The sequence below is a fragment of the Colobus angolensis genome, unplaced genomic scaffold, assembly GCF_000951035.1.
Source record: "Colobus angolensis palliatus isolate OR3802 unplaced genomic scaffold, Cang.pa_1.0 Scaffold95, whole genome shotgun sequence".
NCBI classification, from domain to species: Eukaryota; Metazoa; Chordata; class Mammalia; order Primates; family Cercopithecidae; genus Colobus; species Colobus angolensis.
The window spans coordinates 5,732,589-5,756,310 of record NW_012123487.1 but is presented as its reverse complement, the minus strand read 5'-3'; the positions used below and the strand labels follow the sequence as shown (position 1 = coordinate 5,756,310).

The 23,722-nt window shown below is 38.1% G+C and overlaps 1 protein-coding gene across 1 annotated transcript in view; it reads right to left on the bottom strand.

Moving 5' to 3' along the window:
* Positions 1 to 23,722, bottom strand: part of ABCA12 (ATP-binding cassette, sub-family A (ABC1), member 12) — a 228,171-nt gene that overhangs the window by 40,604 nt on the left and 163,845 nt on the right. Inside the window, exons 27-38 of the mRNA XM_011932359.1 lie at positions 21,841 to 21,987; positions 20,732 to 20,918; positions 17,469 to 17,687; positions 15,989 to 16,185; positions 14,350 to 14,510; positions 12,724 to 12,960; positions 12,231 to 12,381; positions 9,723 to 9,975; positions 8,718 to 8,804; positions 7,872 to 7,965; positions 4,199 to 4,326; positions 1,387 to 1,474 (exon numbers count right to left, since the gene is read on the bottom strand). Coding sequence (XP_011787749.1) covers positions 1,387 to 1,474; positions 4,199 to 4,326; positions 7,872 to 7,965; positions 8,718 to 8,804; positions 9,723 to 9,975; positions 12,231 to 12,381; positions 12,724 to 12,960; positions 14,350 to 14,510; positions 15,989 to 16,185; positions 17,469 to 17,687; positions 20,732 to 20,918; positions 21,841 to 21,987 — 1,949 coding nt within the window. The remainder of the gene's footprint in view (positions 1 to 1,386; positions 1,475 to 4,198; positions 4,327 to 7,871; positions 7,966 to 8,717; positions 8,805 to 9,722; positions 9,976 to 12,230; positions 12,382 to 12,723; positions 12,961 to 14,349; positions 14,511 to 15,988; positions 16,186 to 17,468; positions 17,688 to 20,731; positions 20,919 to 21,840; positions 21,988 to 23,722) is intronic.

Below are 23,722 nucleotides of genomic sequence, written 5' to 3'. Positions count from 1 at the left end.
TGGTCTCGATCTCTCCTGACCTCCTGATCCACCGCCTCGGCCTCCCAAGGTTCTGGGATTACAGACGTGAGCCACCGCACCTGGCTTCCTCTACTAATTTTTGATTCTGAATTATAACCTACAAAAACGGGGTGTGATTTTATTTACATTCTATGTCAAAAACAGATTTAATATACTGGTGAACCTCAATTCAAGAAACCGAATTAGTAATTCAAAATGGCAAAGTTGATTTGGAGAGAAATGATTTTATATTAGAAATTCCCATGTTTTATGCAAAAATATTTACTCTGTGTGTGGAGAGAGAGAGAAGAGAGGAAGAAAAGGAAGGCACTGAAATCCCCAGCACCACTATTTACTTTCTATATGATTTACTGTAAAAATCGGCTAAAATAGGTTCAGTACTATTTATCACACAGGGATGCTGTGAGGAGAAAATTAGGTAGTTTGTGTAAAAGATGATACTAGTGGTTGGCACATAGTAGTCATGAAATGGACATTAGTTTCCGCACTTTCCCAAAGACTGTGTATGTCTCTTACTACCAGATGAGAAATACGTGAAGACAATTTTAAATCCCTATGAGTACCATTGATCACATAGGTAAGAATATGCCTTTAATCTACCGTGACTCTACCTCATTTTAGGTATAATCTAAAAGGAAAAATAAGTGAGCAGAATTATTTATCTCCATTAAATTCGGTTAAGTTTCCAGGTTCTTTAAAAAGCAAGGCTAAACAACACACATTTTCATTCTCTAAACAGTTAAGACATATATATACTATTGAAAAGTGCAAGTCATAAATATATAGTGTTACCTCTGAAGGAAGCACATCCCTTAAACCATCACACAGGTTGAGAAATAAGAATTGCCAGCCTCCAGAACGCCTTTTCCCTGACCCTCCATGTCCTTCCAAATCATAATACCCTCCCTTTCCCCTAAACAAATGGTTGAGTTTTGCCTATAAACTCTCAAAGTTTACAGTAAATGTAATCATAGTCAATGTATTCCTTTTTGTCTTTTCCTTATTGATAAGGTTTGGGAGATTTAACTTCCTTGTTATATGGAGCTGAGTTCTTTCATGTCCATTGCTGAAAGTTTTATTGAATGAATATGAAACAGTTTATTTCTATATTCTGCATGTGGGCATTTTGGGATGCGTTTTTGGCCATTATGAGAAATGCTACTATGTATACACATGTGTCCTGATGCTAATGTGTACATGTTTCCCTACGGCACATACACAGAATTGGAACCACTGCGCCCCGGGTTATGCACAATGCCAAATTGATTGTACCCATGTTTTGTTTTCACCTCATGAAAATGCTTAAACATATCAATTTCACCTTCTCATTTGTATAACATTCCAGAAAAAAAGATCAAAATTTACCTTGGCAAGTGTTCTATTGGCAGGGACTCCTGTTATATCAAAACGAAGGTCTTTTGTCAAAGGCAGCCCAAAACTCCAACCTCCATATCTACAGAGAGTAATAAAAATAAAAATGTATCTTTGGTTTAGTGGAGAAAATCTTCTGAAATAGATATAAAATACTTAACGAGGAGTTCAACATTTTTTTCTGTTAGGAACACATTTACAATATAAAATGAATATACTGCCTGACAAATATTTTACATTTTTATCAATTCTTTGTATCATATTTCAGTCTCAAGTGTACATTATAACTAGAGGCAATAAGTCCTTCTAAACAATTGCATACGTATAGTAGTCATCCTGAAAATAAGTGACATATAATGTAATCAAGTTCTCCATCTTAACTGACCCATGCACCATCTCAAATACCTTAATATTTTAGTACTCAAATATTCCTTTTAGATAATTAATACTGAAGTGATATAATATCAGTTCATATCTTTTTTCAAATGGCTCAATTTCTTCTATATAACAAATTTTCCGGGCGGAGCAAGATGGCCGAATAGGAACAGCTCCAGTCTCCAACTCCCAGCGCAAAGGACACAGAAGACCGGTGATTTCTGCATTTTGAACTGAGGTACTGGGGTCATCTCACTAGTGAGTGCCGGACAATCGGTGCTGGTCAGCTGTTGCAGCCCAACCAGCGAGAGCTGAAGCAGGGCGAGGCATCGCCTCACCTGGGAAGCGCAAGGGGGAAGGGAATCCCTTTTCCTAACCAGGGGAACTGAGACACACAACACCTGGAAAATCGGGTAACTCCCACCCCAATACTGCGCTGTAGGCTAACGGGCACACCAGGAGAATATACCCCACGCCTGGCCGGGAGGGTCCCACACCCGCGGAGCCTCCCTCCTTGCTAACACAGCAGTCTGCCGCGATCTAACCGCAGGGCAGCAGCGAGGCTGGGGGAGGGGCGCCCGCCATTGCTGAGGCTTAAGTAGGTAAACAAAGCCGCTGGGAAGCTCCAACTGGGTGGAGCTCACAGCAGCTCAAGGAAACCTGCCTGTCTCTGTAGACTCCGCCTCTGGGGACAAGGCTCAGCTAAAAAAATAACAGGGGAAGCAGCGGAGGCCTGTGCGCGAACGACGCTGTCTGACAACTTTGAAGAGAGCAGTGGATCTCCCAACACGGAGGTTGAGATCTGAGAAGGGACAGACTGCCTGCTCAAGTGGGTCCCTGACCCCTGAGTAGCCTAACTGGGAGACATCCCCTGCTAGGGGCAGTCTGACATCCCACACCTCACAGGGTGGAGTACACCCCTGAGAGGAAGCTTCCAAAGTAAGAATCAGACAGGTACACTCGCTGTTCAGCAATATTCTATCTTCTGCAACCTCTGCTGCTGATACCCAGGCAAACAGGGTCTGGAGTGGACATCAAGCAATCTCCAACAGACCTATAGCTGAGGGTTCTGACTGTCAGAAGGAAAATTATCAAACAGGAAGGACACCTATACCAAAACCCCATCAGTGCGTCACCATCATCAAAGACCAGAGACAGATAAAACCACAAAGATGGGGAAAAAGCAGGGCAGAAAAGCTGGGAATTCAAAAAATAAGAGCGCATCTCCCCCTGCAAAGGAGCGCAGCCCATCACCAGCAACAGATCAAAGCTGGTCAGAGAATGACTTTGACGAGAAGAGAGGAGAGAAGTCCATCAAACTTCTCAGAGCTAAAGGAGGAATTACGTACCCAGCGCAAAGAAACAAATTTTCCCCTATATTGTCCCCAGATATTATACATTTTTTTTCCTGAATATTTGAGGGCAAGTTGAGTCTATTTAACTGCTTGTCAATTCATGGTATAAAAATGAAAAGTTGATTTTTTAAATGCAAGTAGTAATTTTAAGAATAGGTTAATTTACCAAATTTGGTTATTTACCAAAATACTTAATCTGGCCTACCAAATTAAGGTCAGATTAAATAAATAGTGGTGCAATCACACTAGAATAATCTTGTGACTATCATCCTAAATGTAATGCTATAGAGCTATATATTTTTGACACGCAAATAACATCATAGTATGTCATTCGCTTTTTTTAAAGGCAGATTTTAAGATAGTTGGTTTATAATAAAACCCACTTTGTTAAAATATTTACATGTATATCTGTGACAAGGAAACTTCTGGAAGGATATACACCAAAATATCAATAGTGCTTATATCTGTGTGGAGAAATAATATTTTTTTCTTCTTTTTGCTTATCTGTAGTTTCTAATTATTTTTACAATGAATATTAATCATGGATATATATTGAGAAACAAAGGAGGGAAGAGATGAAAGAAGTAAGAAAATGGCAGCAATTGAAGGCCTACCAATTTTGTGTCTATGATAAATGCTTAGGTAGCTTAAGTACAAGCCCATTTCCTTGCTACACATGAACAACACATTTTGTCCATATGCAGATATCACACTCTTAAGTTTTGAGATATTCATATTGGAACTGAGGCCAGTTGTCATCAAAAGTCATGCCTTAAACCTCTCCAAGTTGGTATAAGCCAGTCAATAAGTTCTCTTTGACTTCAAGGAAAAACAAATGTACACATTTAACATTACATTTTTGAGGCCTAAAATAACCAATGGTTTTCAGTTTGCTCAAATAAATCTTAATTTAATCATTATTTACATTTCAATATATAAGGTTGTTTAAATAAAACTGAGAATTTAACCACGTAAAATGTAAACAATAGAAATTTATATCTATTGTCTCTAGTTTAGAAGGCAGCTACCATTAAAATTAGAAAGCAATTAAATATGTTATAAACAGAGTATTTTACCTTTTTTGGACAAACTCGTTTGCAGTTGATATAAGATAATTTTCCATTCGTTGCCCAGTGAGGTTATAAATTACTTGGGATGAGTAAGTTCTTCTGTGAGGTGGGGAATAGTTAAATTTAGGACATTCCTGGAAAATGAAGTTAAAAATGAATTTTTTTCTGGCCAATGCCATGCAAGTTAAATAGACTGTCAAGGAGCTTCAGCCTCATGATTTGTCTATTACTGCAACTGGTAGAGTGTGATAAGACTGTCCTTTGACTCTAAAGAGTTTTGCAAAAGAAGTCATCTCACCTACGCAAGAAATTAGAACAAATAGTTATTAGTCATGTAGAGCAAATCCCTATGTTTAGGACTCACTTAAAGGCCTGAAAGAACACAAGTTAACAAATGTGTGATATTTCCTTCACTGTGCTGAGGCTTAATATGTTTGGACAATAATGTTAAACATTAAGATGATAAAATTTCCTCAATAATTCTTGGGGAAGGAAAAAAATGTTGGCCACAAATTGAAAATAAAACACTTTTCAAGGATTGATAGCAGTGGATGAAAAGTTTATGATACGTTAGTTTTAGGTATGTAACGTAAGAGTCAGAACTTTGTTATACGTATATTAGTTAATATATATGTATATGTGTGTGTCTGTATATATATATATATATATTAGTTTTATATATATAAACTTTTAGTTTGGAATTATTTTAGATTTACAGAAAAGTCACAAAGCTAGTGGAGGGTTCCTGTGTACCCTGATTACTTTTCCTTGTGGGTATTTATATTACCAAGTATATTTGTTTAGAGCTTAGTTTAACCATTTATATTTATGCTTGTAACTTTCAGCACTTCCTGATAATTTAATTTTCAGTGTAGCTTCTCATGCTTCCTTGCAATGAAGTTTAGTTTAGGAAAAGTCTAGCACTTTTTTATAGTGCCACCTGTATGTATATCTCAAGAACATAAAGTTCCAGCTTGCTCTAAAAAATCGGTGCTGGATTTTATCTTTTATCAAGTTATATTAACATGAAGATCGCATTCCAGAATGACACTGCTTTCACGTATAATTAAAAGAGAATACTCTTATGTATTCAGTGTAATTTTTAAATTATACTATACATAGAGAAATGCACATGTATTATCTGTACTGCCTGATGAATTTTGACAAACTGACACACCTGTGGAACCAGTCACCAACAAACAAGATACAGAACAGGACCAATACCCCAGAAGCCCCCTCATCACACTCCCTTCAAATCATTATCACTCCCAAAGTAACAAAGATTAGTGTTGCCTATTTTTATATTTCATATTAATGGAATAGTATAAATGTGTTTTCTTGTATCTGTTTTCACTCATTATTATTATGAGAATCTTCCATATGTTATGTATAGTGGTAGATCAATCATTCTCATTTTGTTCATATACTACTGTGGAAATATATTGTATTTGACATTACCTATTCTGTTAGTGGGCATTATTCATATTTCTGATGGGTATCCAGTAAGAGTGGAATTGCAGGTCCCACAGGTATGCAAATTTTTAGCAGTAGGATATATTGCCAAGTAGTTTTAAAAACTGTTTGCACAAAATTAAATTCCCAGAGCAGAGTATGAGAGTTCTGGCTGCTGCATATTTTTGTTAACACTTAGAATTTTTCCTCTTCTTCATTTTAGCCATTCTGGTGAGTGTGGAGTGGTATTGCATTGTGGCTTAAATTTGTATTTCCCTGATGACTACCTTTTTATATATTTATTGGCCATTTGGATATGCTCTTTGTACAGTGTCTCATGTTTGTTGCTAATTTTTCTGTTATCTTATTTATCTTTTTCTCATTGATTTGCAGCTCTTTATATACACATTTATTCTGGATATGAGTCCTTTGTTGTATATTGTGAATATCATTCTCTACTCTGCAGATTTCCTTTTTACTCTCTTAATCTTTTGATGTATATGCAGTATAATTTTTTTCCCTCTCAAAAAACTTAGTACTTTATTCATATTGTACGTCTAGTATACAGAGCATCAATTATGCAAAGTGACCTCATTGTTATTAAATAGTTGGAAATAGATTTAGGGGTGTTAATTAAATGACAAAATTGGTTGGAAAAAATTGAAGATCTACTGGATTTTTAATTTACATTTTTTATTTTGAGACAGGGACTCTCTCTGTCATCCAGGCTGGAGTGCTATGGTGCAATCACAGCACTGCAGCGTTGACCTCATGGGCTCAAGCCATCCTCCCACTTCAGCCCCACCAAGTAGCTGGGACTACAGGTGCACACCACTACACTCAGCTAATTTTTAAATTTTTTGTAGAGATGAGGTCTCACTATGTTGCCCAGGCTGGTCTTGAACTCCTGGGCTCAGGCAATTCTCCCACCTCCCAAAGTACTGGGATTACAGGCATGAGCCACTGCACCTGGCCTAGATTTTTTAGATTAATAAAAACTATACAGATTTCAACTTTACATATTAAGTTAGGTAACTTTTACTGTGAACTAAAGAAATACATAAAGAACTTCTGAAGTTAGCTAAATGAGATAAAGGATTTTAAAACTTTTAATACTGGGTTAAGACTAATTTTTTTTTCTACCCAAGCTGGAGTGCAGTGGTACAGCCTTGAACTCCCAAGGCTCAAGCCATCCTCTCACCTCAGCCTCCTGGGTAGCCGGGACCACAGATGCATGCCACTATGCCCAGCAAATTTTATTTTACTTTTTGTATTTTTGGTAGAGATGGGGTTTCACCATGTTGCCCAGGCTGATCTTGAACTCTTGAGCTCAAGCAGTCCACTAGCCTCAGCCTCCCAATGTGCTGGGATTACAGGCTTGAGCCATCACACCTGGCCAAGACTAATTTTTAAATATGCAGGGATTCCAAAAGATTCTTACTGGGTCCCAACTCCTACTGTTAGTAACGATTTTGCATAAGAACACCAAAATGGGTTGCATTCACTGAAGATATTTTCATTATAAAATATTATACCAAGACACTTCAGTGTACAACCGTATGTCACTCTGAAGAAAATATTGCAAGAAATTTAGTTGGCAATATAGTAACTAGTAGAAACTAATAGTGACTTTTTTCTTTGACAATTTTGAACTTCTCTAGCGAATCTGGTTCTTGTGAAAGTGTGGTGAACTGCTAGGCTTAGAAAACTAAGGTCTGCATCTATAGAATACAGACGGAGTAAGTGATGAATAATTTTTTCCTGTTTTTTTCAGGAAATTATTTTTTTTCCTGAAGCCTGGAGGTGTTGCTTAGAGACATATGGAGTTCTTTTCTAGACTTATACATTATTGACTTCCAAGCTGACCACTACAGTGGCAGTCTTGCTATATTTCAAATATGCCAGTTATGGTCACATTTTTTTTTTCCATGTGAAACACAGAGCCTTCTACTTAGTTCTAAATTGAGACCAAAAATTCATTTTCGGTTGGTTTCCACAAAGACCATCATAGAATTACCTACCTTTGAAAATTGGTCCTGTGATGGATTTAAAACAGTAAGCTGATGTTCAAAGTCAGTATTTTTGAGTTACCCAGATCCATATTTCTGAGCTGCTAGCTTCCATAAAATGAACTTTTACTGATTCTTTGGTAACCTAGATAGATCTTTCGAGCTTCGATATCTATTCCCGTATTGTCCCATTTCACTGAAACTGAATTCCATCTTACCTGGACATTTTCTGAGCAGGAGCAAACACCAAAATTAGTGATGGGTTCTCCACTGGTGTTCCATTTTTCCAGACTGTCTTTCTTTAAACACCGTCTGCAAGTTTAAATGATATTGCTGTGAGATGTGTATGTATATGTGTTCTCATATTTGCATATGAGCATATAAACAAGTATTTGGTATTAAGTTCATGTGTGTAGTCACAGATAAAATTTCCTGATTTTTCATAACTTCAATGTACATTGCCCCACCATTTCCAAAGGATTTGACATTTTGTGATGGGGGACAAGGGAAAGCATTTATTGATTATATAGTATTGAGACCAGTGCTTATTGAATTGTCTTACTGTGTCAGGATGGGGCTTTTTCTCTCCTTTATTCTCTTTGCTCTTTTCATCCTCTCTTCTGACAGGAAGAGGACACTTTAGCATAATAATACACCAAGGTCAAGTTTACATGAGTTATGTATTAATGCTATCTCAGACATTAGAATAAGCAACACTGTATAGTGCAAATGAGAGTTGGAATCTCAGCTAGATAAGTATCTTAGTCTCTGTGAACCTCGTTCTTTATCTGTAAAATGGGACTAATAATCCACAAGGTTGTGACTATTAAATGAAAATACAAGAGAGTTGTACAAATCATGAGACATCTAATATTTATTGGTATAGCATAGGATAACTAAGAAATGAACTAAAGGAGATAGACAAAAATCTGTTAAACAGGGATTTCTATCAGGGTACAGCTTTCTTCCAGGCAAACAACAGACACACACACCCACGTACACATGAGCACACTCAAACTGGAATGTTGAAAACAGCACAAAATAGAAGAGCAAGAACCACTTACAGATCACTGGTGTTCAGACACATGTTGTCAACTCCAGGGAAGTCCCACATTGCCGAGACAAGTGCTTCTGTGCTCGGGTGATAATTCCTGCAATATGAAAGGACAGAAAAAAATTCATGATTTTTCTACTAGTCTCCCATATTAAAATCATGCTTGAAGAAATGAAACGTGGTATATATAGAACGGTTTTCTTTTTCTTTTTTGAGACAGAGTCTTGCTGTGTTTCCCAGGCTGGAGTGCGGTGGTGCCATCACATGGCTCCATGCAACCTCAGCCTCCCAGATTCAACCGATGCTTCTACCTCAAACACCTGAATTGCTGATATTGCAGGTGAGCAACACCAGGCCTGTCTAATTTTTGTATTTGTAGTAGAAACAGGGTTTTGCCACGGTGGCAGGCTAGTCTCAAACTCTGCAGCTCAAGTAATCTGCCCACCTTGGCCTCCCAAAGTGCTAGGATTACAGGCGTGAGCCACTGCGCTCAGCCTAGGACTATTTTCTTAATCTAAGAAATCTAAAAAAAGACACAGCCTCAGGAAAAGAAAGAAAGGTATCACAGGAAAATGCACATGTCTCTATTTGGCTGCCTTCTTATTCACCTAATTGTCACATGCATCATTGATCACCTATTGTATATGTAACATTATATTATATAGGATTCTGACATTGCTATTTAATATTTGTGAGACCAATAAAAAGTTATTTGCTGTATATTACAACAGATTGGGAAGCCACACCTAACCTGGCTTTCTTGATTAAGTCTAGTCATTAAAAATAAGTATCTACTATAACTTTAGTTTTAGATGAATGCAAAAACTGAAAAAACTATTTTTGACAATAGAAGTAACATACTGCAATCAATCCAACTGTTCATTCCTTTAGCAGAATCAGGTACCGTGGCTTCTAAGTACTTTATTCTCCAGCATCTCATGGCATTCATTCAGGTACAACCACACTCCTGGCAGCATTTTGGAAACGTTCTTTTAGTTAACAGAAAGAAACTTACCCATAGAAGGCTGTCTGTTCGGAGGTACCATAAAGAGAGGGGGAGATCTGAATCTCTGGATAACTGTTGCTGGAATTTCTCAGTGTGCCAAGGCCCATGGCAGTGGTCACAAAGACGATGGGGAGGATAACCTGAGCAATGAGACCTTTCCAGTTCCTGCGGGTGTGGTGGAACCTCTTGATGAGTATAGCCATGATCTTCTTCAGCAACAGTCCAAAGCCATCCAGCCTCTCTCCTCTTGTCAGAATTTTGTCTGATTAAGAAAAAGAGATTGGATATGGTTCTGGGAAATCTTGATAAGGAATAAAGTAACTTCAGAAACTATAGATAAATGGTATAATACAGTGTGGTGGGAAAAGCTTTTAAAGATTTGGATTTGAGGTTCAGCAATTTCATTTATCAGCTTTAGCCTTGGACCTTCCATTGGGAAAACGGAAAACTATAATGTCCATCTCATACAGAACTATGTGTAAAGTGATTTGAAGATTCTAATTCACTATACACAAAATATTATTAGTCATAGGCATAGTAATTTTACATGTCAAAGTTAGATATCTAGAATTTCATAAAGGATCATTGTCCTCAAACTCTAAAGTCTCAACGCAGACTCAGTATATATTACTAATACCCAAGAGATGGTCTCTATGAAGAGACTAAATTCATGTGAGACAAATACAAATACAAACTCAAACACCAACCTAATCTAACAATTTGTTCCTACTGTGAGTAACTTAGTGACTGTAAGTCTAATTGGCTCTGATTCTAACATGAGGTCCAATTAATTCACACTAAGAGTAGGAAAAGGGAAATCCTCTCTTCCAGAGTACAATTCTAGTTCAACCACATATTTATTACATTCTCTTTAGAAATTTGGAATGATTATACGGCCTTTCAAAACTCCATTTTTGCCACTAGAGTTATTAAAAAAAAGAACTCATTAGAAAAAATATCTGCCCTCCCCATACTTCGAAATGCTTTTCTGGTGCTGAGAAAAATTCCACGGCAGAGCAGCCATAGAGGCCATAAACCATTGCTTCCTCAGTAGAGCTCTATGGCTAATAATTTCAGCTGCTCCCTCTAAAAACAGGTTCAAATATAGCATTCTCTCCGAAAGCCTGCCACCACGCACGCCTTCATAGGTGATAAGATGATGGTATTCATCAACTCTGTGTATATTTTAAGTTTTCCATCAGAAATTATGGAGCACAAAAATCATGATCTTCATTTAGCTGATAAGAAAAAAATACAAAGCTGCTTAATTTAAAATGAATTCCAATTAAACAGAGTGAACAAGTTTAAATGCAGACTCATATCTCTGCAAAAGGGAATTGTAGAAGGAGCTGAATATTTTCAGTTAATTAGTATGCTTTTCTGTTTCTTGAGAAATTACATGTGGATGACTTACAGGTGTATCAAACAGAATAAATGTGCTTTCTAAAAGATAATGTCAATGAAGGGAACATTTGGACTGAAGAATAGTTTCAAATTATAAGACACATGCAGAGGCACATACTTAGCCTTTGCTTCCTGCAGCAGATGACCACTTTCTAATCAAAGTCCTCAATGCCATGGAGGCCACAATTATAAAAGAAAAGAAATGAGAAATATGACAGAGGGCAAATTAGCCTCTAGTTCCAGAATTACAAACATCAGAGATTATCTTTCCTGACTTTGAGAGCCAGGCAAATGTTTAATTAAAAGTTCTGTTCCTAGAGATTTTTTTCTGTAAGCAAAAACTGTTGAAATGACCACTCCATGATTTATATATCATTTTACTCTATGATTCCTTAAGTAAATGGTGTTTCCAGAGGTATAAATTAACTGTCAGAAAGAGAAGAGACAATAAAAGTTATTTTCAAAAGAGCCCAATCCCTCAAAGTCGTGTCAAGCAATATGATTTTTTAAGCATATCCTATGTTAAGGATTGGGGGAGGAAATCTACTATTATAGACTCTTAGCCAAATTAATTAACTCAGAAACTCTCCCCAAAAGCAGTTTCTCAGCACCTGAAAGACTCAGATTCAGGTAGGTTAGACATGTTTTCCAGTGAGGGTACCATAAAGAGTGGCAACTCCTTTTTTTTTTTACTTTTTTTTATGGCTATTGTCTCTACTTCAACATGTCTAATAACAAGGAGTGAACTACTTTACATGGTAATCTTGTCCATTGTTAGCCCCAATTACAAGAAGAATTTTAACTTGCTGAGCATGAATTGAAATTGTAGAAGTGACATCTTGAAAACAATTTCTGGTGGGTAGGTGGAATACTCATCACCACACTATCAAGGGAGTTCTTTCACATTCTTCAAAGTACTTTTGAAATAGAGGATTCGATTTGGTTTAATGAATATTTTATATCTTAAAAAAGGAGGCTTAAATTTCCTTAGTGTTTTTTTGAATTTAGAATGAAACTTCAGAGTTGAATTTTTAAAAATCAAAGTCTGTCTCTGATTTTTCTCATTTATGTCATCTATTGGAATTAAACAAAATATCCACATTAGATTCATACCATCTCTGTCGGTGAAATTGCTGCTGCTCACAGATAAATCATCAGGAGTTGAGATGCCATTGGCATTGGAATTCCCAATTTTCTTTTGCGTTAAGTGCTCAAGACTCATAGCACTACTTTTTTGTGACTCTTTGGTCAAGTTCAGAAAGACCTAGAAAGAGAAGCCAGATCACTTCATTAACATGAAAAGTGCATATCTTTTCTCATTTCTAAGCTTACCCTTGATTTTGAACTTTTATCACATTTATTGAGACAAATTTTTCCCATCTGACTTCAAGTGAATATTTCTGTATGTAAAAGATACATGCTGTCTAGCTGGGGCAACATTTTAGTCTCGGTCTTACATAAGAAGAGTATTGAAAAAATGTGAAGCTTTTCTAATTTTGTGAAATATTTATTTTAAAATTTTTTTTAGGAAAAATGGCACATATTTATTTGAAGGGAACAGCAAGTTATATCAGCTTGAAGAAAAAAAAGAAATGTTGAGGTATACCTCCTCCACGGTGGTATCTGAAATGCCATAGCACCCGATGTTGAGGTCACCCATGCCATTGTCGAGTGCCCGTAGGAGTGCCAGGTAGGCCCCTGAGACTTTGGTGCTAAACGGAGGCAGCACATAAACAAGCTCTCCCCCAATATCCTCCTTGAGGTAGGCTTCGGGGAGATGTGATTGGATCATTGCTGTCACAGCCATGGTGTCACATACTGCATTTGCATTTAAATTTGGACTCTAAGAGAGAAAAGTAGGAATTAAAACACTCTCCTGTCTTTATACTATAGTGCCCCAGGGCCCTAATCAGAGGGTGAGGTGATGAGCTCTTTTAGGCCACTCCACACCTGAGTCAGATCATACATCACTGCTCTAGAGACCCCTTTGCCACTTGAGTCCCTATTCTGCTGGCCCCATTCTCCCACGTCACCCTGTCCCTTCTCTAACCCCCTCCCTCTCATTTGCTCTACTCTAGCAACAGTGATTTCTTTTCTGTTGCTAGAGGGCTTAGGGTTCAGGCACATCCCCTCCTCAGGGTCCTTGCAACTGGTGGTCCTATGCCTCCAGATAGCGATATGTCCCATTCTCTCACCACCTCCAACTCTCGGCTCAACTATCACTTTATCAAAGAACCTCTTCTCTTATTACCCTACTTAAATATTGCCCCACTCAGCATTCCCTGCTTTATTTCTATCCATAGCATAGAAATAAAGATACTAAGTGATGTACTAATTGCTAATATATGAAATAATTTACTTAATTGATTGTATCATCTGAATTCCTCACACTCCATCAGAATATAAACTCTAAGAGGCCAGAGACTTTTCACAGTACCAGTTCACTGCTGTGTCACCAGTGCCTGGGACAGTGCTTGGATATCATAAGGCATAATGTACCTAATACATAAATTTCTAAATTAATGAGTATCATAATTAACAGTACAACTATTAATAGTATAACATCTTATTATATCTTTTAAGTCACATCAGGAGGATTAGATATCAAATAAATGGAGGCAGTTGAAAACTTCCTAATAGCATATACATCTTGCACAGTATTTTTAAATCATATATTCTGTTAGGTGGTGAGCATTTTTGTTCTCCAAAAGATGTAAAGATACCGTTGACCTGTGTAAGTTACAGTCCCTGCACTGCCACTTGAGGAGTGCTAATCAGAAAGTGAACCCAGGACTTCATATTCTTTTTATTTGCTTTTGATAAAGCAGAAAATTGAATTTTTGGCTTTCTAGGTTGAAATGTTAGAAGAACTAAAAGCCTGATTCTCCATCAGTAACCTTAAGATGTCAATCATTTTTTTATCTAGCACATTGGTTCTCAACGTGCGGTCCCCAGACCAGCGACATCAGCATCACCTGGGAACTCAAGAGAAATATACTACATTCCGGACTCCCATCCCAGACCTACAGGATCAAACACTCTTGGGGTGAGGCCAGAACTCTGGGTTTTAGCCAAGACCTCCAGGATTTTGATGCTCACTCAAATTTGAGAAGCACTAAGCTAGTATACTAATGAATTTTAGCAATGAATAAAGTTGGAGAGACTCTGCTTCTATTTCACATAAAACTTAATTTATGACGCCATAATAAGGTATATTTTCTCCCATTCCCACCTTCTTCTTGGTGAGCGTGAGGTGATACCCATCGCCAAAGGCTTCCTTGAGGTAAAATGGGGACCCACAGCACCGAAGCCCACCCTGCTCCAGGAAGGCAATGCGGTCACTCAGCACTTCAGCCTCATCCAAGTGGTGCGTCGACAGAATGATTGTTCTGGCTTGAAAACACAGACAAGAACAACAGAGAATGAAACAGGAAAGTACAGTTCCCAAGATACACAGAGTTGGCCAGAGTAAATCCTGTGACATCTGAGGAGAAGAGTCACATTTTATGAGCTAACTGAAAAACTGACTGACCTCAAAGAGCTTCCAAAATGATGCAAGAAAAATTCAGGGCCAGGCTCACTGGGTCACGCCTCTAATCCCAGCAATCTGGGAGGTTGAGGCGGGCAGATCACTTTTGAGGTCAGGAGTTCAAAACCAGCCTGGCCAACATGGTGAAACCCCATCTACAATTAGCCGGGTGTGGTGGCAGACACCTATAATCCCAGCTACTTGGGAGGCTGAGGCAGGAGAATCTCTTGAACCCGGGAGGTGGAGGTTGCAGTGAGCTGAGATCACACCACTGCACTCCAGCCTGGGTAACAGATAAGAGTCCATCTCAAAAAAAAAAAAAAAAGAAAGAAAAATTCAGAAGGGTATTCTTAAATATTTGGAGGCATTTTTAATACAAATAAACAGCAAATAATCCTTTATTATGCTGAATGACTAAATGTTCACCATTTGTCATGTGGGCATTGGCAATTCTTTGTCTATTAGAATTTTGCTCCCGTGGGTTCATTTTGCATTGTTTCTCTCCCTCTTTTCCCTTTTCTTCATTATGAAAAAGCAATAATTTAAGACTTTTTGAATATTCCTCTCTGATTATTCCACTCCACTCTGATTACTCCATTACTTCACATCCTGTTAGCACTTATTTAGTCTGTTTTCAGTTTATTTTCATTTGTGTATGTTTGATATCTCTAATTAGATTCTTAGCTCCTCTAAGCATTAAACTTTGAAACTTCTGTTAGATCTACATGCTCTCAAAAAGGCCAGTTAAATGCTCAACCGACAGTGGGCAGTACATAGATATTAACCAATTGACCCAGAAAGTTACCTGGGAGAAAAATCTTCAGAAAAGAAAGAGCCAATCTTAGACTTTTAAAAGATATTATACCTGATAAATTTGTGCAAGCATTATGTATCTATACAAATAAATTTAAAAATGTTTTTAAAGATAGCATAAACAGAAAAGTCAACAATTTGCTGTTTTTTGTTTGTTTGTTTTGAGACAGTATCTCACTCTGTCATCCAGGCTGGAGTGCAGTGACTTGATCATAGCTTACTGCAGTCTTGACCTGCTGGGTTCAAGTAGTGATTCTCCAACCTCAGCCTCCTGACGGCCTAGGACTCCACATGCCAGCCACCACAGCCAGCTGTTTATTATTATTACTATTATTATTATTATTATTTGTACAGACAGGGTCTCACTGTGTTACCCAGGCTGGTCTCAAAGCAATCCTCCTGTCTTGGCCTCCCAAAGTGCTGGGATTATAGGTGTGAGCCACTGCACCCAGCCTCAGTTTGCTTTTGTATATGCCAGAGGGCAGAAGTATGACTGCTGGGTGGAGAATTTCTGAGAAACTACTCATACCTGTTTTGTTCTTGGATATAACATCCCATATACTTCGGCGAGAACATGGGTCAACTCCAGTAGATGGTTCATCCAAAATTACTACCCTTGATCCACCAATGAGAGCTATGGAAATAGATAACTTCCTCTTCATTCCTCCTGACAGCGTTCCAACTCTCTTATGACGATGGCTATATAGTCCAGTATCTTTTAAAGTCCTTCAAAAATAATGTATGATGGTTATTTTTTACAGATATATTATTTGAGTACTGGAAACATAAAATAACCCTAATCGATATGTATTCACTAAATAACTATTATGTGCTCAGTAAGGTACAATAAACTCTTGAGGACTCATAATATAGTTTTCTATTATTTATCACCTGATTGGAGGTACAAAATTAATACTCAGAAAAAAAAAAAAAAACAAAGGAATACATAATTCATTCCTTTGACAAATATCTAGAGAGTGCCTGCCTATTTTGTGCCAGGCTGTGTTTTACAGACTTGGGAAAAGCAGTGAACAGATAAAATTTCTACTCATAAGGAGATTATGTTCTAGTAAGTGTGTGTATTGGGAGGGATATAGGGAAATCCAGTCAGTAAATATATTCTCAAGGGAGTTTTGGTGGTGATAAGTGCAACTAAAAAACTAAAACAGAATATAAGATAAGGAGTGGCTGGGACATGCTATTTTAGGCATCCGTTTTATATATGGCAGTCATCTCAGAAACGGTGACATTTCGGCAGAGACCAGGAAAGTGGTCATTTGATCACGAATAAGTCAAATGGCCACCTGGGTGGGGGGTGCTGTAAGTAGAGGGAAGAGAAAGTAAAAAGCCCTGAGGCTGGAGCAGGCCTAGGATAGTCACGTGTGTAGCTAGTCCAGTGTGCCTAGAGCAGAGTCAATGTGGAGGTGAGTGGAAGGACATGAAATCAGAAGTGAGAATGGAGGCACATCACTTAGGACCTTGTAAGCCTTGATAAGGCTTGCTAAGGACCTCCTAAGCCTTGATAAGGCTTGATAAGGCTTGTAAGGCTTGATAAGGCTCCTAAGCCTTGATAAGGATGTTATTGAGTATTATACTGAGCGTGGAAGGAAGCCATTGGACGATTTAAATCCAGGAGTGACATAGTCTGATCTGCAGTTGAAAAAGATCACCCTGGCTGCTCTTTGAAGAACAGATTTCACAAGAGAGTGAAATCCAAGAATCCACTTAGGAGGCTTGGACCAGTGTAGTAGCCATGGAGATTAGAAGCAAAGGATTCGGGGCAATATGGGAGCCAGAGATGAAGAGAGTTAAACAATTTCAGTGTAATACTTGGCCGATAAGGATAATGACCTTAAATGTTTGCAATATTAAAGAAGTAGAAAAACTAAAAAGTAATTATTTTGTGAGAAAACATTTCCTATTGGTATCATTTCCAGAGATTTACCAACCAAGCTATGGGTCTTTGAGAGGAGTTAGCAACTTAGGTTCTCATTCCTGTCTTAACTTGCCTTTTTACTTCCTCATGGAGCTGCTTTTTAGTCCAGTGAGGAACTTTGATGGAACCATATAGGAGAAGGTGCTCCTTAGTAGTGAGGTAACTGAACAAGACGTCGTGCTGCATACAGACTCCCATGTTCTTCCGTACCATGTGTAGGTCTGTTTTGATATCTTTTCCATATACAAAAATGGTGCCTGCTGAGGCCCCAAACAGCCCGGTTAACATGGAACTGGAAATGAAGAAATGATAAATTAGGTATAAGCCAAGCATTGAAGCTAGATATTAGGACTAACTATATCTCAGTTGTTAGAAAGAAAAAATACAGTGTATTTTCTCAGGCAAAGGCAAACTATGAAATAAAATGGTATTTAATGGAAATAAGAAAAATTAAGTTTTTAATAATTCAGAGTATTACATAAATGCTACATGATGGTGGCGGTGGTAGTGGTAACAATGACAAAAACGATCAGGCGATCTCAGCTCACTGCAACCTCTGCCTCCTGGGTTCACACCATTCTCCGGCCTCAGCCTCCCGAGTAGCTGGGACTACAGGCGTGTACCACCATGCCCGGCTAATTTTTTGTATTTTTAGTAGAGACGAGGTTTCACTGTGTTAGCCAGGATGGCCTTGATCTCCTGACCTTGTGCCCCACCCGCCTTGGCCTCCCAAAGTGCTGGGATTACTGCGCCTGGCCACGACTGGGCTTTTAAATTTCAAGTACATTCTCACTCCTTGAGCAAACCCATGCACTTTCCTGACATCCCTTAGCATCTACAAGTTGGCATATCTCAAAGTTACATCTGTAGCCCAGACCTCATTATTCAGCTCCAGGATTGCTCTATATATCTATCAAACAATACCACTTCTCTGTGAGACTTCTTACAGGGTCCTTCAACTCAATATGTTTAAAACTGAGCTCATGATCTTTACCCTAAAAGCCACACCCTCATTGATCTTGCCTCTTTCACCATGTGATAAATTCATATACTGGTTGCATGAGACTGGAATCCATAAGTCATTTTTGCACTCTCCTCCTATCTTAATCTCCTAACTACATGCCCATCCCACCGTTTTCACAGCTATCCTCATGGGACCATCATCATCATCACCTGCCTAACCCATCACTCTAAGCTCCTAACTCTACTTCCCACATGCTCTTTGTTCATCTCCAGTCCTTTTCTCCCACATGCTCTTTGTTCATCTCCAGTCCTTTTCTCTACACTGTGATTAGAATATTCTCACCTGGATAATTCCCCATCATCTTTCAGATAGTTAGTAAACTGGGCAATTATTTAATACCCATCTCTCCACTACAGTGTGAGCTCCATGAGGTCAGAGAAAGGTCCTGTTTTCTAAGTACTTTGTCTCAGTGACCTAATCAGTGCCTTGCATTGCAGACTTCTGGATTAAATTATGAACAACAGAATATGCAGTTTTCCCATATGAACATTGAAATACAAATAACATACTTTATATTAAAGATTTCTATTTAGAACAATAAAATGGGGGCATTCTCAGCTAAAATTATAGCCTCTTCAAGAGCCTTCTCTGTTCCTTTTCTTCATTAGCCTCTTATTGCCTATTGGATACATGAATGGAGCTGGAGACCATTATCTTTAGCAAATTAACACAGGAACAGAAAACCAAATACAAATATGTTCTTACGTATAAGTGGGAACTAAATGATGAGACTACGTGGACACATAGAAGGTAACACCACACAGTGGGGCTTTCGGAGGGTGGTGGGTGGAAGGAAGGGGAGGATCAGGAAAAATAAGAATGGGTACTAGGCTTAATACCTGAGTGATGAAATAATATGTAAAATAAACCTTCATTATATAAGTTTACCCGTGTAACAAACCTGCACTTGTGCCCCTGAACTTAAAATAAAAGTTAAAAAAAAATGGCCTTTTTGTCATTGTATTCTCCCTAGAAAGCCAACTTTGACTTTAAACAGGCCATGCAAATAGCAGAGGCTTTATGCTCACTCATTTCATGACCTTCCTTTGTCCCCTTTTATTTACAAAAAAAAAAAAAATTAATTCCAGTGTTTTCGCAGTCACTGAGCTGATTCATGATGATACTAAGTAAGATATGCAGCAACTGATCCTTTTTCTCAAACAAGGCCTAGGGCACCAACAGCATCTTAGGGCTGACTCAGCAACTAAGTGAATGTGGAGCATTGGAGCAAATTACATATAAAAAACAATTCAACGGGAGGCTGAGGCAGGAGAATGGCCTAAACCTGGGAGGCGGAGACTGCAGTGAGCCGAGATTGCGCCACCGCACTCCAGCCTGGGCGACAGAGCGAGACTCCATCAAAAAAAAAAAAAAAAAACAATTCAAAAGAATGTCACTTTCAAAACAGTTGAATCTCTTCTCCATTCTGACACAGGAAAATGCTACATAGGTGAGGAGTGAGAAAGAACAGCTTATGTTCTGCTCCTGGCCTTTCTGACTTCTCTCTGATAGCTGGTGGTTCCTTTGTTTCTTTATGAGTCAAGGCAAAGGTTTCCTGTGAAGGAGCAACTGAGGCTAAGTGTGTCTATATCAGGATGTGCAATTTCACACATATATACACCAGGCTAGAAACGCAAATAAATGAAACAGGGTGGGTGTATGAAGCAGTGAAACTTGGTAGAGACCAGGGATGAACCAGAAAGCAGATACTCCCTTTAAGAGATCAGTTACTGCACTTTGGGAGGCCAAGATGGGCAGATCACGAGGTCAGGAGATCAAGACCATCCTGGCTGACACAGTGAAACCCTGTCTCTACTAAAAATACAAAAAATTAGCTGGGCATGGTGGCAGGCACCTGCAGCAGGAGAATGGCGTGAACCCAGGAGGCAGAGCTTGCAGATAGCCGAGATCGCGCCACTGTACTCCAGCCTGAGTGACAGAGCGAGACTCCCATCTCAAAAAAAAAAAAAAGAAAAAAAGAGATCAGTTACTAATGAGCCCCAACCAATAGTCTCTACCTAAGAATATGAACTCAATGTTGTAGAATTTCCTATTGTCTAAGAGGTGCCAAGAATATTTATTTTTCTTGGAAACTCCCCATTTTACAAAATTGGCTCTGAATTAAACATTTTTTGAAGTATTAGAATCTTTAATTTTGACTCCATTCTATAGCATACAAGTTGAGCCATCTTCTTCCATCTGGGAAATGTAATAACTTTGGTTTTTATAAATGTAGGTTACTTTATTTTTTAAAAACTTGTATTTTTTTGTAATATGCTTCTATGGCAATAAGTGTCAAAAAGTTAGCATACATGGTAGTAGTTTTCCCAGCTCCATTGGGCCCCAGCAATGAAGTAATATGCCCTTCATAAAAGTTCAGATTGAGGTTATCAACAGCAACTTTTGAGCCATAGATCTTTGTGACCCCATGCAGGGCAACCCCAACTGTGAGATCTTTAGGTTCAGGCTCGATGTTGGAGGAAAACATGTATTCAGGACCTGGAGAGAAATCAATGAAAGAGTTGTAAACTCACAAGTAAGGTAAGGCAGCTAGAGTTAGACTTTATCTTTATTAAAAATTGAAGACTATAAAAGTATAACCCTCTAAGTAAAATAAAAATTCCAGAAACAAATGATTTATTATAGTCTTCAGCCTCCTCACTTGGTTACACAATGAATAAGAGTGGAGAACCAAGGTTTATGTCACCCTTCTTTGTTGGAAAAAGCAGTCCCGGAATATGGTATTATAATTACAAATTCTCCTTTATTCAACAAATATCAAATAGTCAAAAGATATATCTAAGGCTTGGTCCCCTGGTTGGGCAGGATGATACCAAATTATGGAATAAATGATGCCTACAAGTTGCGATTTTAGAGTGATAAGACTAGTTCAGATCTGCGGTTTATAGAGTCCAGATCATTAATAACTATCTACACCTGCTTCAGGCATCACAAAAGGACCACTTATGTGGCCCGTACTCACTTTATAAAGATGACATGACTCACCTAGCATCAGGAAGACATAAGCTTTGAACTATTTTTCCAGTATTTGGGATGGGTTATGCTAAATTACTGATACTTGTTACTTGGTTACTTCTTATGACTGGTGACAGATGGCTGGAGTTAGGGGTGCAGATTGTGGCCAAGGAACAAAATTTTCTCTGTGTGAGTCTAACTGGACCACAAAGGGATCTGCAATCTTGGCCTAATTAGTGCCATATGCTAACCAACTGAGCTAATAAGCCCAGAAAAGCCACAATTTAATCCCCATAGGAGTCCAAAGACACATGTGTAGACATTTTCATCATGACTAAAAGGATGATAATTTTGCCGTTTAGAAAAAAATAATTGAAACTACTAGTCATGTAATTTCTTATCATTTCTCTCATAACAAGGCATGCTGTTGACCAACTTGTCTTACTGGCAGATGGGTTGGTGTTCTGCATCATGATGTTAGTAAACATGAGGCCATTGCTCTTCTCAGGCTTCACCTCTGCACACCCAAATCGCTCCTTCCAATAAGAAGGAAGGATTGGAAAATACCAGGGAGCTGCCATACCATATGTCCCTGGAATAAAAATGTATCAGGAAAAGTGAGTTTTAGTTGTCTGTTAACATTAAACATCAGAAACGAAACAGTAGATCCTATGTATGGTTTAGGAAGTAGTTTCATTTATTTATTTATTTATTTATTTAATTTATTTTATTTATTTATTTATTTATTTATTTATTTATTTGAGACGGAGTCTTACTCTGTCAACCAGGCTGGAGTACAGTGGCGCGATCTCGGCTCACTGCAACATACACCCCTCCAGGTTTAAGGAATTCTCTGCCTCAGCCCCTGGAGTAGCTGGGATTACAGATGCGTGCCACCACGCCCAGCTAATTTTTTTTTTTTTTTTTTTTTTTTTTTTTTTTTTTTTTTGTATTTTTAGTAGAGATGGGGTTTCACCATCTTGGCCAGGCTGGTCTTGAGCTCCTTACCTTGTGATCCACCCTCCTCCCAAAGTGCTGGGATTACAGGCATGAGCCACCGCGCCCGGCCTTATTTTTTGACACTATATAAAACCAAAAGGTGGTCTCAGTTTCCAAAGTAAAGCAAAAAAAAAGATGACTTTTTTGCTCGTTAGTTTTTAAGCAGCTTCATTTACATTTACTAAAACTTATCTAACTGTACACTTATTGTAATGGAAAAAGCCACTATATATCTATGAAATAAATGCTACAAGTTGTGATTTTACAGTGATAAGACTAGTTCAGATCCAGATTCTGGGTTTCCAACCCAGAAAATGCCACAGTTTAATCCCCATAAGGGTCTAAACAGACATGTATAGACATATTCATCCATGACTGAAAGGATAATTTTGCCATTTAGAAAAACATAATTAAAACTATTAGTCATATAATTTCATATCATTTCTCTCATAACAATGCATGCTGTTGGCCTACTTGTCTTCCTATTGTAAGTGTACAGGTAGATAAGTTTTAGTTAATGTATGAAGTTGTGCAATTCAATATTAGAACATTTCTATAACTCAAAAAATGTGTCTCATGCCCATTTGCAGATAATCCCTGCTCCCACCCCACATCCCACGCAATCATTGATCTGCCTTCTGTCTCTATCTATTCGTCTTTCACAAAGATCTTACATAAATGAAATCATGTTCTTTTATTCATTTATAACATCAAAAAATACATAAATATAAGTAGGGCTAAATGGAAAATTATCTAAGCATGTTAGAAAGGATGACTGAGACCTAGAAGGTCTTCTTCCTCTAGAATCTAGTAAATTCTCCTTAGAATTAGGAGATTTGCTTTTTCCCTTATAATATCTCACACTCCTATTTAGAGAGACTGGATTGATTTGACACTATTCTAAGCTTCTTAATTCACTCCATCTTTTAAAGGAATATCTGAGAGGAAATTTAGCAGTATATTATCTCATCCTGAAAATTTTTTGTTAGCTTTGGGATTTGAGTATTTCTTTTTGGAGATTATATATGGCAAATAAGATTTTTTTTAATTAAAAAAAAAATTAAAGGCCAGGCATGGTGGCTCATGCCTGTAATCCCAGCACTTTGGGAGGCCAAGGTGGGTAGATCACTTGAGATCAGGAGCTCAAGAATAGCCTGGCTAACATGGTGAAACCCCAGCTCTATTAAAAATACAAAAATTAGCTGGGTGTGGTGGCACATGCCTATAATCCCAGCCACTTGGGAGGCTGAGGCAGGAGAATCACTTAAATCCAGGATGTGGAGGTTGCAGTGAGCCAAGATCACATCACTGCACTCCAGCCTGGGCAA